Raw genomic sequence first — 17,461 nt, forward strand, 5'->3', positions numbered from 1 at the left:
GTATAGGCCTATGATGGAATAAAAACATATTTGGTCACACAACATTTGTTTACAAGATGATTTTTCACATTAAAACTGCAAGATACTTTGCCTTTATTTGTGTAAAGTAGCTGATCTGAATTGTACACGGTTTTAACTGACTACTGAATTCCCGTACGTAGGACGGGCTAACACCTCGTCTATATTATTAATACAGTAAGGGTGTCTCTCTAATATCCCTTTTCCAGCCATCCTACTTGAACAATTTTCACAATTGGGGTGTAATTTTTAGAGCTCATGAGCAGATTGACAATGGTAATTAAAAAAAGCAATTTACTTTGTGCCTTTGCTTCCTAGCTTTTGTTTCATTTCTGGAGAGTGCTTTATAGGTCCAGGGTTACTGATTAACTTTCTTAAGCCTAGTCCACACAAAAACCTTATGTTTTGTTGACAAAGGTGCCTTAAGCATAATAGAAAATTAATATGAAGTCAAGGTTAGGAAATGTTAAGTTTTAATCATAATTTGATTAGAATTCAACCAACGATGTGAAATAAAGTCTTACAAAATGTTGAGAATATGATTCGGTTAAAATTTGCTTGTAAAAGGGTGGGATTGTTTTAAAAGTTAGTCCTAACCCAAACAGCAACCAGAGAACAGTAGGCCTAAGGGAAATAAAGGTACCTACTTAAAAATTAGCATTTTAAGGCCCAGATAATTTAATCACAATAAATTCTGCCACTAAACAACAAAATTCTATGTTTATACATAAAGAAAACTGTAACAGGCAGCAGTTTTGAATTTATCACCATCAAATACACTTTTCACCACACTATGATGTTTTTGGCTGTATTACATACGCTAATTGGTGGCTGAAAGTTACGTTTTGCTGTCCATGCCAGCTGCCATCGTAATTTGGGGACCGAGCAGGTTTTTACAGGCCGGGGCCGCAAAATCAGCTGTCCGCTTACTTACTTAAAACATGAATGCATTTTAAATACACAATCAAAATCCATAGCATTGCAATAGAATTGTGTTATTGTCACCGTTGCCTAGCAACTATTCATTTTTATTTTTGCTGATTCCTCAAATTATCTTTTCACATAACCTTAAAGTTGTAGTTGTGTTGACTATCAGTGTGCATTATTGTAGTGGTGAATAGTGGTAATAGGGTATAGTGTGGTGAAAAATAGCGTTCGTACCACGGACCGAAATGGTTTTGCAGCTCTCGATCTTTTAAGTTCTCGACTTCGTCTCGAACTTAAAAACGATCTCGAGCCGGCAAACCCTCATTTTCGGCCCTAGGTACGAAATATACTATTCTGTCCTGAACAATTGTGAAAATTATGTCTTATTTTATAATTTTGTTCAGGATTGCAAAAAGTGCTATAGAAAAGTGATCACAATGTTAACAATTCACACACAACTTAATTTTCACTTATTTGTCAGTTCTGTCTTCTGAAGTAGTAGTGAAAGATCTGGTGCGACGTATTTCACATTTGGTGGAGGAGGCTCATAATCAGGTGATAGTGCTCGACCTCTATGGTTGAAGACGTAAAATGATGGAAGGTTTCTCAGGGTTTCCCAAGATTTCTCTTCTAAATCTACAGTGGCTCTTATCTCCTTGAAGTCTCCAGCGACGGCCATTACACCGTACATTGTCAAAAAGAGACTAATTATCCCTTGAAGAATTATCTGCAAAATACACACTTCTGTAGAAAAAACTGTATATTGAAGCTACATTACTTTTAAGTTAATTAAAAAAAAAAAAAAACGGTTGTTATGATATTTAAAAAATAATATAGGCCTATCACTGTATTTAGGCCATTGGCTTATGTTCTAAAACAATTTGTGATTCTTCTGCGATTTTGAAAGGCATCAAACCATAAAACATTTTCTGATTAAAAAACAAGTGATTTTAATTTATTACTTTTTGCTTGTGATCTAACAAATATGATTTAATGAAAACTTTATGTCCACAAAGCATGGACGCCAATAGGGGGGTAGGAAGAGTTGTGGTGCTAAACATTCAACAAATTTGCCTTTTATACAGCTAATAAACATGTTTAAAAGTGTTTTACTTCAACTTGTTTGTGGAGGACGGTTTTCTCTCCCTGTCCCCTTAAAACCAGATAGTCTAGTATCTTTAACTTAACCTGAAGAAAAGTGATGCAATGGTCTAAAATACAAACTAGTACAGTACCTTAGTAGTTGTTTACATTGGACTCAAATGATATTGTTCCAAAGCCCAAACCATGAAGACCTACTATTATCAAATTTTATTACAAATCAACTTGTGAACTTAGAAATTGTCAAATTCAATGGATACCGGTAATCAATACTTACATCAAATGGCAGGGATATAAACTGTTGTTCTGTGATCCGCAAATATGATCTATCTGTAAAAATGAATTTAAAGTTTTAGTTGATATTTTCTAGAATGAAAAGAAACAAGACACAAACTTAGGGGCCTATAGGCCTAAGGCAATACTAGTCTACACAATATTTTAAGGCTAATTGGGGATTCACAGTTCAAGATCAGATTGATGAAGTGGGTATATAGAGGGTTAGGCTAAAGTCTGGAACCCCCCAGTTAACTTTTTAACGCATTGCAGTAGGAAAACCAAACTCAGCACACATTTACAACATAAGAAATTATACTTTTTCATCGAAGTTACAACTTTGCCCCAGGCCCCAAAATGGGGTATTTTGGTGGCAGCCCCAAATTTTCAAATGTAAACACCCCTCATGTGACCCCTCATTTTAAAGGGTTTATCAAGAGAAATTGAATGGCGCAAACCAGAGGTCCTTATCGCACCCCTAATCAAAATGGCAGCCATTTTAATTTAAGATGAGTAAGCAAGATAAAGTCTGGGCACCTCCAGTTAACTTTATAACGTGTAGCAGTGGGAAAACCAAACTCGGCATACGTTTACAACATTAAAAAATGCACTTTTTTATTAAAGTAAGAACTCGTACCCGGCCCCTAAAATGGGGTATTTTGGGGGCAGCTCCAAATTTTCAAATATGAACACCTATCATGAGACCCCTCATTTTAAAGGGGTTCTCAAGACAAATTAATAACGCAAACTAGAGGTCAATATCGCACCCCTAACCTAAATGGCAATCATTTTGAAATATTCCCTATTAACTTTTTAACAGGTTATAGCAGGAAAACTAAACTCGGCATACCTTTATAAAAAAAGAGAATTCACTTTTTGGTCAGTATTAAAATATTACATTTTTAAAGTTAACTGGGTGTGTCCAGACTTTATCTTGCTTGCTCATCTTAAATAATTAAAATGGCTGCCATTTTGCTTAGGGGTGTGATATTGACCTCTGGTTTGCACCATTCAATTTCTCTTGGTAAACCCTTTAAAATGAGGGGTCACATGAGGGGTGTATACATTTGAAAATTTGGGGCTGCCACCAAAATATCCCATTTTGGGGCCTGGGGCAAAGTTGTAACTTTGATGAAAAAGTGTAATTTCTTGTGTTGTAAATATGTGCTGAGTTTGGTTTTCCTACTGCAACGCGTTAAAAGGTTAACCTGCCGATTTACATAACTTAAATAAATCTGGGTACTTTCCTGTTAAAGGGAACATTCATTATTATCGATGATTTTTTTTCTCGATATATCAATATTAACGAATTGAAACCTATCAGCTGACAACTACGATAAATAAGTATTGTTCAGTCTCAACAAACAATAATTTTAAAAAAATATTGAAATGAAACTGTTCTAAACTAACCTAACATAACTAACCAAACTTTCTGTAACATTTAAAAACTGTTAATATTCTCCACTTGCCTTTTCTGTTATCAAATTGAATTTTTTAATGGTACAGAAAATTTGGTTAGTTATGTTACGTTAGCTTAAAGAGCAGTTTAACTTAATTTCTTAATCCATATAATAGACTATTTTATCCTAAACAGGATCAGTTGTCAATTTGTAATGGATGGTAGAGAAAAACAAAAATATCGATACATCGAGAAAAAATCATCGATAATAATGAATGTTCCCTTTAACAGGAAAGTACCCCTAAATCTGACCCCATCTTATCAAATAATTAGTGAAAATAAGTAGGCCTATAAAACTATTGGAACCAGTATTTTAATTTGTATCAATCTATCATTAACTTAGGCTAGGTACTCTTCTTTTGGTAGGTAACTAAAATAAGGTCAAGTGGGGTAGGTGTACGCCTGGGGCATGTGGACTTCTAGCTAATAGGCCTAATAAGTTTGTTTATTAACAAAAAAATATGAAAACTTGGCCAAAAGTATTTCAAACTATGCCCTTTTAAATTATAATCACTATACAATTCTCTAGCTATGATTTATGAGTTTAGACGTGTTTAAGAACCTCTTACGTTTCTACTCAGAACACAAGTGCCGCTCGGAAAATTAAAAAAAAATATTAAAAATTGAAATAGGTACAATGATAACTAACTGAAATTTGGCGATCTTACTTATTTTTTTAGGGGTAATTAAAAAATAACATTGTTAGGCCTAACTTATTTATAGCCCTGAAAGTCAATTTTGGGGAGTTAGGGGGGGGCGTACACTTACCCTGTGTGAAAACACGTTAGGGGCAAGTGTACTTTTTCCTGTGGGACAAGTGTACATACACCCCCTCAATAAATGATAAATTATCTAAGAATAAAGAAAATTTTTTACTTATCTCTCACTTGAATGACAAGAAAAAAACTTAAACTTTGTAAATTTAGTTTTTTAAGGTTTATTACAGGAACATTCCCAGAGCCTAAGTAATGTCAATTACAATTTAAAATATTACTTAAGGTTTTAAGTTACTTCACCGAGCGGAGGTTTACGAAAAAACCCTTAACTAATGTGAAACCCTTAACAATGTCACTGGAGGACCGAGTGATTGGCTGAAATGACAAGTTCTGCCAAATAAACAAACAGGTGACCAGGGGTTGCCAATTTTGGTTAGGGAACAATCTGGGAAGGCCCCCTCTCTCCAGGTTCAACACAGAAATAGAATACGGGTAAAAGTGACCGAAGTCGGGACTGTACCGACACTATCAGCACAGGTGGCAACACTGAGAGCTGCCCTTCCCACTCCCACCACAGAGATGGCCAACACATGCTTCTTAATGGATAGGTACACTCTCGCCCATGCTCACACACTGCTGTCCTTGTTCTGACACAAAAAAGTAGCCAAGAACCGTAGTACAATTTAAGTTATACATTATAACTCTTGAGCAAATATTAGAATAGCCTAATAATGTACGGTAAGCCTAATAATTGATTAAACCGATGTGAGTCAACACAATATCCTGACGATAACAACAAACTGTGTCAATAGCCCTTTTAGGGTACAGTTTCTTAACTGGGCTACGGTAATATTGATTGAAACTATCGATTCGATTAGTAAACCTTCATGCGATTTTTTCACCATCAGCAAGTGTGATTGGTTAGGTTAGGTTATGATAGTTTTATTTTATAAGATATATTTAAAAATACTGTATCGATTATTAATCAATATTTTCAATTCGATAGCTTCAATTGATATTAGCCCAATTAAGAAACTGTACCCCCCTTTTCTTTAGGCCCATCTTTTTCCCTATTCTACAGTTCAAGTTGAGCTAGCAACTAAAGTTAATTTACTAACTAAACTTAGGCCTAGGACCCCTAAACATAGGCAGTGCTGGAAGTGGGTTTGGGTTAGGCGTAAGTTAGGCCTATTGACCTGGGTTATCAGAAGCCAAACATTTGGGAAAGTTCCCGAAAGTTGTTAACGAAATCTATAAACCTTGGCCTGAACAAACCAAAGGTAAAAGTATACACTATACAATGCAGCTTACGTTGGGCGGCTGAGTAGGCAGCGTGTAGAAGTGAAATAAATCCAACAGTAATGATAAGTTTGTGAACTGAAGAAGTCATGATAATCAACTATTGTTTAATAATTTTTCCCAAATCTATTATTGTGCCCGAAATTAACTATTTCTTATAAATTAACCTCAATTTGATAATAGCAACCAATATTAAAAACAATCAATGGAACACCAATCTCATCACAGTCACGTGACGTCACCACAGACAGACAGACCGCTAGACAAACAACACGAACACAAGGCAGAAGACAAACACCTTCTGCTTGAGTCGAAAGCTTTACCGATGATTTCAGTAAATTCCATTCGTCGTTAGAATCGAGTTATTGTGTACTATAAGAAAACGAATTATAAACAATTAAATATTTTTGTGCTTAGTTATGTGGAGTGGTGGCAGGTTGTCGTGGAGGCTCCTTGTCACGGACCTTAACGCGCTTCTGTTGCTGTTCTGTTATAGCATTGACCTGTAGGTATATATAGTCAATGGTTATAGCCACTGGTTTGACTACAAGCATACTACAAGTGATGTCATTTCTGGTCTTCCGGACCCAGACCGGTTATAGTAGTATGTTTTCTGTGCCCAGACGCAGTTGGAATTGGTTATTAAATTTAATGGTGCTATCCCTTCCACCATAGGTGCTATCATAGACTAACCAACACGGAGTATGTTTTATCTATGGTGCTATCCACTGAGCTATCATCACAGGATCATATTTAAAGCCCATGATCAGAGACAGATGGACCCACATTCGGAACATCAAAAATCTACTACATTTTTCAGGATCGAGCCGTCGACCTTTTGATTGTTACGAACACTATAACGCTCAGCCCCCCTCGGACCATTCTCTTACAATACCGTTAAGAAAAGCTAATAGCGTCAAAACAGATGTTCGGTATTCATATTTTTAGAGTATTTAGAAATTAATCATTATGTTAATTAAGTCACTGGTTAATTAATCATGCTAATGTGTATATAAATCACCACATTTATTGTAATATTATTTAGTCTCAGTACCAATTTATTGTAAATAGACTCCCGCTTTCAATATTCAAATGAGATTGCTAAGCCTGCTCGAATTTCCCGCCACAGTAAGGCCTATTTTCCTGTACTACATACCCATGAATCACCTGACGCCGTGTTTGCTTCAATCGCATTTCCTATTGGCCATCGAATTCCTAGACCCCTCTAAACCACAATTGCATTTTTCAAAGTGTGAAGCCGGCGATCGGCGTCTGTCTGTCCACGGTCGGCGTCCATAACTCACGGTGTATTCCGTTTCTCGTATCTCGGGACATTAATTGCCCATTTTACCTCTCTTAAACGTATTTTTAGGCTATAGATTAATTATATCTGGCCTCCCTCTCCTCTATAGTACATTTAACTATATATACATTTTAATTTCCCCCTTTTGTTTGTGATTAAATTACTTAAATTGTGATCTAGTGCTTTCAGACTCTTCAAACCTCAAGACAGTGTGTGCGCGTCCGTGTATTACTTCTAGACTTTCCGTACGTTTTCACCGTGACTTCCGCGTATTAGTGAGCTCTTTGTGATTATGAACTTGGGTGCGTTGCGTTCTCCAAAATTCTACAAAACAGAAGCACTCGGTCTAAGGACTCCGCCATCCGCCATCGCTCCACCATAGACGACGCCGCTGCCATACTCTCCACCTTTGGATAATTGGACTCAAGGTACAACCTTAAAGTTTTGTGTGTGTTTTAATTAGACTCTAAAACTAATCTCATTTGCCCCTCACAAGACATTTTATTCCATCTCGGGACCTCAGTGCCCTTCAAATTGCAGATTCGCCATTTTCTCTAATTTAATTATTTTTCTCTTGAACTATTAATTAGTTCTGGTCCTTCGAGTTATTAATTATTTTCATTTTCACCCATTACGCCCCCAACATTTGGTCCTTCGAGCCGGATTCATTGTCTAAAGTCCTGTGGTAATTAATTTCAGCCAATTTTCATCATCAACCATATTTTTAGCGATCTGCAATTTTCAATTTTCGCCATATTGGTAAAATATCGGCTCGCGTTCGTTCCGTTCGTGGGCGTGGTTTAGCAATCTCTCTCCACTCGCGCGTCTGCGCAGGTCACAATCATAATCATGTACAATTTGCTGTTCTCTCTAGTAGTAGACAATTTTTCCCTACTTGGCTTTTTTATCCCGAAAACGGGATTTAGTTTTAGTTGCGGGATTTAGTCGCGTGCAGACGGCCGACACTAGTAGCAGACGCATATCTCAACTGTCACTCACTGTACAGCGTTTGTTGTTGTTTACATTTTCTCATTTAAGGTGTATTGTGTAATAAGGTTGATTGATATTATTAATAACCAACTATTAGGTTATTATTAGGTATTTACTATTATTCTTTGAATCAATATTGCTCTTTTGAATATCATACTAAATAAACAATAATTTGTCATTGTTATTTAACATTGTTTATGCATTCTGAATTTTGATTTTAAATGAAGTAAAGTTAAATTAGTTCATCTCTGTAATTTTGGTTGACAAACGTGCGATATTATATTTAAGGTAATTTTATCTTGTCAATTAACATTTTAATAAATAGTTCAAAATAACCGTTTTTACTGGTTCTTATTACTAGTGTTGTACATATAAACAAAACTGTTAGCTAGCGTATTTGTATTGTGATTCATATTTCATTGATGGTTATAATTTAATGTTCCTTTCTCATTTATTAGGGTAATAACTTACTCTTTATGTTGCAATTCTTGTTTACTAAGGATTATTCTACACTGTTTCATTAATGAGGCCTACTCTCATTAAACTTATTTAGATCCATTTATTATTTTTGTAAATAACGGTGAACTTTCATGTGACTCATTCATTTGTTCTATCATATCTCTTGTTTTATTGTGCATTATTATTACCGTACTTGAATACTTTCAACTAAGCTCAATTGTTGATTTATAGTTTGAAAATCGAATTAAACCTGCCACACTCATTTAAAAATATTTTATTGCTATCTAACGTGTTGATAACGTAGTGTTTTTAACTATTTGCCTCAATTAAGCTACAAAGTAGGTGGATATATGTTTTAGATATTTATAATATTTTATCTCTATATTATTCAGCGGACAATTAATTACTACATTGTTAAGCTAATACCATTCATAGGCCTAGCTACAAGCCTTTTGTGTACCCACAACTTCCATTTTCGCGTGAATACTTTCAAGTGAACACTTCACAATGCCTCCTAAAGCATCTGATTTTAAGTCCGCAATCTACACCCGTTCTACGGCGCTGATTAAATCACGTTTTGAAAAACTTAAGGCTACAGTAGATGAATTATCAACTCAAATCGACCCTCTAACACCATTACAACTTAAGAAATTATCCGCTTACGCGTTGGAAATAAAAAAGAAACGCAGTGAATTTGAAAATAACCTTCAACGTGCCTTCGTTCTGGAAGATGAAGGGATCGATGATAAGACTCTTTCCAATGATCAAGATGCTATTGAAGACATGTTCTCTCACATTCAAGCTACGATTGAAACCCTGGTTCCCTCAGAACCACCAAAAACCCCTTCCGCGTTCAGTGAATCGTTTTCTGTTTCAGAAACTCATCCAAGCTCACAAGTACGATTACCTAAACTGGACTTACAAAAATTCTCTGGCGATCCATTAACGTGGACAAGTTTTATCAATCTTTTTGACACTGCAATCCACCGTAATGCTTCATTATCCTCTGTTATGAAATTCCAGTACTTACTCTCTGTCTTAAATGGAGAGCCTCTCAATTTAATAAGGAGTTTAAATCTCACCGCTCCTAATTATCTAGTCGCCTATGAATTGTTACGTGACAGATATCACAACAATCGAAGATTGCAATCATTGCATCTTAACCAATTGTTGGACCTGCCAAACATTACGGCAACTTCACTCAAAGGTTTGCGCCAATTTGTAAACCTGTTTACGGAACACACACAAGCTCTTAAGGCATTAAATTGTGACGTTAGTGACAACAACCCCCTATTGTCCGCACTCCTTTTGCGTAAAATGGACCAGGAACTACGTAAAAAACTTGAATCGTTCCGTTCCAGTCAAACCGAAGATCCAGTTACTCATTCATTACCAGAAATTGGTGAAATAATAAAATTTCTTAACCAAGAATGTTCGCAGACAGAAGATGCTAACATACATAACATGTCATCGGCCCACAGAAGCGTTCAACCTTCACCTCACAAAACCATACCAAAAAAGGTGCATTTCCGGTCTGACGTAGGCCTAGCCATGGTAGCTACTTCGAGATCTAATGCTCCCCCCTCTCATAGCTCTCAGACTAAAAATAGTCCTGTCTATAACAAATGTTTTGTTTGTAACAAAAATGATCACAAAGTTTACACTTGTGACGTATTTCAAAATAAATCTCCTCGAGAGCGACACGCCATTGTTAAAAAACATAATCGTTGTTTTTCTTGCTTGGGTGAACATAGCTCCAAAGAATGCCGCTCTCAGTTCACTTGTCGCACATGTAAACAGCGACACCACTCTCTCTTACACCTTGGTGATAATAATCAAACATCTCAGATGTCTTTTCGACCTCAAGGTCAAAGAACTTCCCCGACCACTTCAGGTCCATCTCACACTCAGACTGGTGATGTTAATTCACAAGCCTCTATCTCCGCCACTGTCGCGGATGTAAGCAATTATTCTGCCCAAAATAACTCATGTACGACTTCGGGTAATTATACTGTATTACTCGGCACCGCCTTGGTCAAGTTGACTTCCCCTCAGGGTATCTCTCATGTGTTTCGTGCTCTACTAGATACTGGCAGTATGTGTGATCTGCTCTCAGAACGCGCTGCGAATCTCCTAAATATAAAACGCCAGTCTTCTCAACTCAAAATATCTGGTCTTTCTCAAATGGCTTCCTGTACTAAAGGGTCAACTTACTTGAATCTTGAAACTCTCTCAGGTCGAGTAATAGCCACTGACCATCAATTCCATATTCTTGATAAGATTTCCGTCGACTTACCTCGCTCCCCTATATCACCGGAAGTGCTAACAAAAATCAAGCCCTATGTTCTAGCTGATCCTACTTTTCACTTGCCTGGTGGCATTGACGTGCTTATAGGTAGTTCTCTGCTACCCCTCCTCTGGACTCATGAAAGTTACTCCCTCGGCACGCACATGCCTCATGTGATAGGTACTCATCTTGGCTTTATTCTGATGGGTAAAGCTCCCTGTGCAACTAACTCGGAACCCGTGTCAGGTTTTGCGATCTCTCTTCTCTCTGTTAGTGATAATTCACTACACTCTTCCCTGCAACGTTTTTGGCAACAGGAGGAACCCCCTCACTTCCAGGTTAAGTCACAGGAAGAGCTTCTTTGTGATGAATACTATAAAAAATCACACTCTCGTGATCAATCAGGTCGTTATGTTGTGCGACTTCCGTTCAAGACGGACCCCTCCATTCTAGGCCAATCTAGGCCCATTGCTGAAAAGCGCTTGTTGTCTATTGAGCAGAAATTTAAAGCTCAACCCCATTTTTCACACTTGTATAAGACGTTCATGTCTGAATATCAAACTCTCGGCCATATGACAAAACTAGATTTTGTTGAAGACATACACCCACACTACTTCCTACCTCATCATGGGGTACTGAAGGACTCTAGCACGACCAATTTAAGGACAGTGTTTGACGCCAGTAGCAAAACCAGTTCCGGTCACTCCTTAAACGATATTCTTTTGACAGGACGTAAATTACAAACTGACATTTGTGACGTAATTTTGAACTTCCGCTCTCATAAAATTGTGTTTTCATGTGACATTCGGCAAATGTACCGCCAAATACAAGTGCACCCTGACGATCAAAAGTTTCAACTGATTCTGTGGCGTGACGACCCTTCAAAGGAAATCTCTACGTTTCAACTTACTACCGTCACCTACGGCATGAACAGCTCCCCCTACCTTGCTATTAAAACTTTAATGCAGTTAGCGGAAGACGAAGGTGATGCCTTCCCTCAGGCTTCTCACTCTCTACGTCATCACACCTACGTGGACGACATTATCACGGGTGCTGACTCCGTTGAGGCTGCTCTTGAACTACAGGACCAACTTATCCAACTTCTACATCGTGGTGGCTTTGAACTTCGCAAGTGGGCCTCCAACTCCTCTGCTATTCTAGAAAAATTTCCTTCGGAACATCTAGAGACTCCAAGTTTCCTGCAAGACGCTCAGCTTCCCCAGTACTCCATCCTAGGTCTCCATTGGTCTCCTGAAGAAGACTGTTTCTGTTACGCTTTCAACCCCCCGTCTGAAAAGCTGACTAAGCGCTCCGTGCTCAGCTTTATTGCCAAACTATATGACCCCTGTGGATTTTTGTCCCCATTAATCATGGTAGCAAAATGCTTCATGCAATTACTATGGACTCAAGGTCTTGATTGGGACGACCCTCTCCCTTCTGATCTCGCACATAAGTGGCATGTGTTCACTAGTAACACTAAAGACCACCTCGGTCAAATTAAGATCCCCCGAGCATTTCCGCTCGCTCACTCCTCTGATATCGAGCTTCACGGTTTCTGTGATGCATCGGAATGCGGTTATGCCGCGGTAGTGTATTTCCGGTGTGAATCTAGTGACAAAACAGTCATTGTGAAACAAATATTGTCTAAGACTCGTGTTGCCCCGTTAAAAAAGGTAACTTTACCCCGCTTGGAATTGTGTGCAGCTCACCTCTTATCAAAACTAGTGCATTATTGTGAAAAACAATTTAACTCTCTTACTACGAATACCACTGTATTGTGGAGTGACTCATCTGTAGTTCTTACTTGGCTACAAACCCCTCCATACAGACTAAAGACCTTTGTGGCTAATCGTGTAGCCCAAGTGCAAGAAATCATTCCCAGTTATCAGTGGCGGCACATAAAAGGGACGGAAAACCCCGCTGATTGTGCCTCACGAGGAATTCTAGCCTCATCTCTCATTGACCATCCCTTATGGTGGACTGGCCCACCATGGTTACAGCTCCCTGCGGCCAACTGGCCCCCCTCATGTTTTTCGCCGTCTGAACTCACTCCCACGGACGAAATCAAAGAAACTCCTCTTAGTGTACTTAGTGCAACAGTCGCCCCTTCGGAATGGGAGTTATTGTCTAAATATTCATCTTGGTTGAAACTAACCCGTGTGCTAGCTTATGTACTACGATTCATAAACTCTTCCAGGTCTAAAAACAAACTCTCTGGACACTTAAAACTCAGTGAATTAAATCTAGCGGAAGTGACAATTTTTAAACTAGTGCAAAAACTCCATTTCAGTGCGGATATTAAATTATTGAACAAAGGCTCAATATGTTCTGCACAATTACAGAAACTCACCCCCTTCCTCGACCCTAATGGTCTCATACGCGTCGGTGGCCGATTGTCACATTGTTCGCTTGCTCATGACATACGTCACCCTATTGTTCTACCCAAGTCTCATACTGTAGTGAATTTGCTTATAGACTTTTACCACCAGGTACACTTGCACTCAGGTCCGCAACTAACTCAATCACTACTCGCCCGAAAAGTGTGGATTCTATCGGCCAGGAGCGTTATCCGCTCGCGCATATTTAAGTGTCTTGTGTGCTTTAAAAATAAACCACGAAACAAAATCCCTCTAATGGGTGATTTACCTGCTCATCGGGTCAATCCTACTTGTCCATTCTCATCTACAGGCGTAGATTACGCCGGACCATTTAGTGTTCGCGTTTGCAGTCTCAAAGCTCTTAGACAGATTAAGGTCTATTTGTGTATTTTTATCTGCATGGCTACCAAAGCTATTCATATAGAGGTAGTCACCGATCTTACCACCTCAGGCTTCATTGCCGCTCTCACACGTTTTGTGTCGAGACGCGGACTCTGTTCCGATCTGTATTCTGACTGCGGAACCAACTTTGTTGGTGCAAACTCGGAATTACGCAAGGTAATCCGTGAAACCATCCTTACACCTGATTCGCACGACAAAATTGTTCATTTCACCACCCCCAAAGGAATTAACTTCCATTTCAACCCCCCCTCTGCACCTCATCAAGGTGGCTTATGGGAAAGTGCCGTTAAAAGTGCAAAATACCATCTGAAACGGGTAATTGGTGAAACCATTTTAACTTTAACCCAATTTCAAACTTTGTCCATTCAAGTAGAGGCAATGCTAAACTCGCGCCCTCTTACAGCTCTTAGTTCAGACCCTTCCGAAATTTCTGTGCTGACCCCTGGACATTTCCTCATCGGAGCTCCATTAGTTGCCCTGCCGGAACCTCACCTGTCTGAAGTGCCCTTCAATCGTCTTCGTCAGTGGCAGCTTGTCCAGGCTTTTCACCAGCGTATCTGGAGGCGTTGGCAGCTTGAATATCTCCACTCCCTCCAGCAGCGATCCAAGTGGACCACCCCTCATGAGAATTTGAAGACCGGAGACTTGGTGCTCATTCACTCCAATTCACCTCCACTCACCTGGCCTCTTGGACGCATCGTCTCCACTCACCCTGGCGCTGATGGAACAGTTCGAGTCGTCACAGTGAAGACAGCTTCTGGGACTTTCACACGGCCTGTTCACAAGGTCTTCCCTCTGCCATGCAATGAAGACTAAGTCCAAGAAACCTACTCTATGTACATATTAGATTTAAGTGTGGTTTACGTTTGCTCTTGTGTTTTTTAATTAATTGTCTGTTGAAGCTGTAATGCTTCAAGGGGGCCGGAATGTTCGGTATTCATATTTTTAGAGTATTTAGAAATTAATCATTATGTTAATTAAGTCACTGGTTAATTAATCATGCTAATGTGTATATAAATCACCACATTTATTGTAATATTATTTAGTCTCAGTACCAATTTATTGTAAATAGACTCCCGCTTTCAATATTCAAATGAGATTGCTAAGCCTGCTCGAATTTCCCGCCACAGTAAGGCCTATTTTCCTGTACTACATACCCATGAATCACCTGACGCCGTGTTTGCTTCAATCGCATTTCCTATTGGCCATCGAATTCCTAGACCCCTCTAAACCACAATTGCATTTTTCAAAGTGTGAAGCCGGCGATCGGCGTCTGTCTGTCCACGGTCGGCGTCCATAACTCACGGTGTATTCCGTTTCTCGTATCTCGGGACATTAATTGCCCATTTTACCTCTCTTAAACGTATTTTTAGGCTATAGATTAATTATATCTGGCCTCCCTCTCCTCTATAGTACATTTAACTATATATACATTTTAATTTCCCCCTTTTGTTTGTGATTAAATTACTTAAATTGTGATCTAGTGCTTTCAGACTCTTCAAACCTCAAGACAGTGTGTGCGCGTCCGTGTATTACTTCTAGACTTTCCGTACGTTTTCACCGTGACTTCCGCGTATTAGTGAGCTCTTTGTGATTATGAACTTGGGTGCGTTGCGTTCTCCAAAATTCTACAAAACAGAAGCACTCGGTCTAAGGACTCCGCCATCCGCCATCGCTCCACCATAGACGACGCCGCTGCCATACTCTCCACCTTTGGATAATTGGACTCAAGGTACAACCTTAAAGTTTTGTGTGTGTTTTAATTAGACTCTAAAACTAATCTCATTTGCCCCTCACAAGACATTTTATTCCATCTCGGGACCTCAGTGCCCTTCAAATTGCAGATTCGCCATTTTCTCTAATTTAATTATTTTTCTCTTGAACTATTAATTAGTTCTGGTCCTTCGAGTTATTAATTATTTTCATTTTCACCCATTACGCCCCCAACAACAGAAATAAACGGAAAATAGATTTTTACGGCGCTGACAGACCAGAACCATGACCACCTTTAACTCCAGGCCGCGGCCTTCGAAGTGGCAACGTCGCAAGTGGTGTTGTAACAGCAGCTGTTTTGTTTGGAGTAATGGTATTTGTGTATTTACGAACGATTGGTTACTGGACTATGACAATATTGACTCCGCTTCAAATGTACAGATATAAATTTTTCATTTATATTGTTTTGGTTTTAAATTCTGTATGTTTTATTTTCAATATTTAAATAAATTTATGTTCATAAATTTAAATTTAAATAAATAAAGTGCGAATAAATGAGCTGATGTCACCTGTTTGCCATGTTATCTTATGGGACGTATGACACCAAACTTGGCCGCGGCCTGTAGTTAAAGGTGGCCGTGCCAGAACGCGTATTGTATTATAAAAGGCTAAGAAGAGTGAACGAACGAGGGGACGCGCCAAGGTCCGCGGCCAACAAGGTCTACGACCACCAACCTGACCTACGATTGGTGGTGCGAAATGTCCGAGCTGAACTAGTTCCGTGACGGGTGAAGGGGATGTAGTCGTGTTTGCTGCCGGTAGACCTTGTTGCCAGTGGCCAACGCATCTGTTAGGCTGGTGCGGTCAGGACAAAGTCTCCTTTACATAACTAATATGCATTTGTTTATTGATACTATCATTATTATAGTATTTAAATGGGATAAGAGTAAGACTAATACAAAAGTAACCCGTGCTATATATTTGTATAGCATTTTTGCTATTAAGATAAATAAATCTGGTTTCTGCTTATTTTCTTAGAATAAAAAAATCCTTTTGTATTTTTTGAAGTTAATTACCCTTTTCGAAACCCTCTTATAGTAGGTGAATAATTTACTTTAAACGTTGTAATGTTAAATAAATATTTTAAAATCAAAACGATAGTTAAACTTTTGGCCAGAAGATATCATAATAAGTTTTATTTTAAAAAAGGCAACTTAAATTTTTGGGGAATGCTATTATTGTATTAATTGTAATAATAGATGAGTGAACGAAGTGAACGAATCTTCTTACTACACTTATATTAACAATTGAGTTATTTGATTTTACAAGGAAATCAATGTAAAAATAAAGCTTGTTATACATAGCCGGCACTTATTGTATATGCATGGCTGAGTACTATACGAAACAACGCCTGCAAAATCTAGTATACCTTTTGCAAACTCCGCCGTATTGTGGGATGATAGGAACGCCTTTTCCATTAATTTAATCAATGGATTGTTAATCTTTGTTGCTTTTAATAATATTTTATTTATAAGCTGCTATGTTGTAGTTTTGTAAATTTTTTCAAAATGACATCATATTTTCAATTATTGTATAGTACTAGAGAACCCGTGGAGGCTCAATGAGCCGCATAGTATGAAACACAACGCCAAGAAAAACATTAAGCTTAAATTCGAATGGTTTTAGTTACATCTTAGAGTTGTTTGAAAACTTATTAGAAACTAATTTTAAATATCTCTATTTGCGTCGTCAAGGCTCACTTACATTACCGGTATTTCTGCTCTCAGTTTTAACTGATGACTTCTAATGAATGCTAAACGATCTGCTTCAATTCGAGGTACCGGTAACATATGCTGCAACAAAGTGTTTCCAGAATCGAGAACTTAAGAAAACCTTATATGCCTTACTGATAACCTGTGTTAAGTAATTTAAGTCGAGTCATTTTATTTCTTTGATTTGAGACATACACCAACCTACTCAAACGAATTTTCTCCGTAGAGAATCCTGAAAATGGGGCGATATCTACCATTTCATGTGCTACATGTTTTAACACAGAAGACAGTACCTAATACAAAAAACCACACTTATTTTAATAAGGAAATAAATTGAAAGAATAACAAACGAATAAGTTTAGTA

At 38.3% G+C, this 17,461-nt stretch overlaps 1 protein-coding gene across 1 annotated transcript; it reads right to left on the minus strand.

Moving 5' to 3' along the window:
* Window positions 1-678: 678 nt before the first annotated feature.
* Window positions 679-6,011, minus strand: LOC129001029 (ER membrane protein complex subunit 5). The gene is made up of 3 exons (XM_054428170.1): window positions 5,806-6,011; window positions 2,324-2,376; window positions 679-1,672 (listed from the first exon to the last, which is right to left on the minus strand). Exons 1-3 carry the CDS (start codon window positions 5,882-5,884, stop codon window positions 1,412-1,414), a joined length of 393 nt encoding a protein of 130 aa, XP_054284145.1. The 5' UTR covers window positions 5,885-6,011; the 3' UTR covers window positions 679-1,411.
* Between the last annotated feature and the right edge of the window lie 11,450 nt (window positions 6,012-17,461).

The sequence above is a fragment of the Macrosteles quadrilineatus genome, unplaced genomic scaffold, assembly GCF_028750875.1.
Source record: "Macrosteles quadrilineatus isolate MER2022 unplaced genomic scaffold, UCM_ALF_1.0 Scaffold_8__2_contigs__length_117827958, whole genome shotgun sequence".
Lineage (NCBI taxonomy): Eukaryota > Metazoa > Arthropoda > Insecta > Hemiptera > Cicadellidae > Macrosteles > Macrosteles quadrilineatus.

Coding starts and splice junctions, on each gene's coding strand:
- LOC129001029 (XM_054428170.1), bottom strand. CDS start 5,884: ATGACTTCTTCAGTTCACAAACTTATCATTACTGTTGGATTTATTTCA. Junction 2,377..5,805: donor TGCCTACTCAGCCGCCCAAC/GTAAGCTGCATT, acceptor TCATTTTTACAG/ATAGATCATATTTGCGGATC. Junction 1,673..2,323: donor TTATATCCCTGCCATTTGAT/GTAAGTATTGAT, acceptor TGTATTTTGCAG/ATAATTCTTCAAGGGATAAT.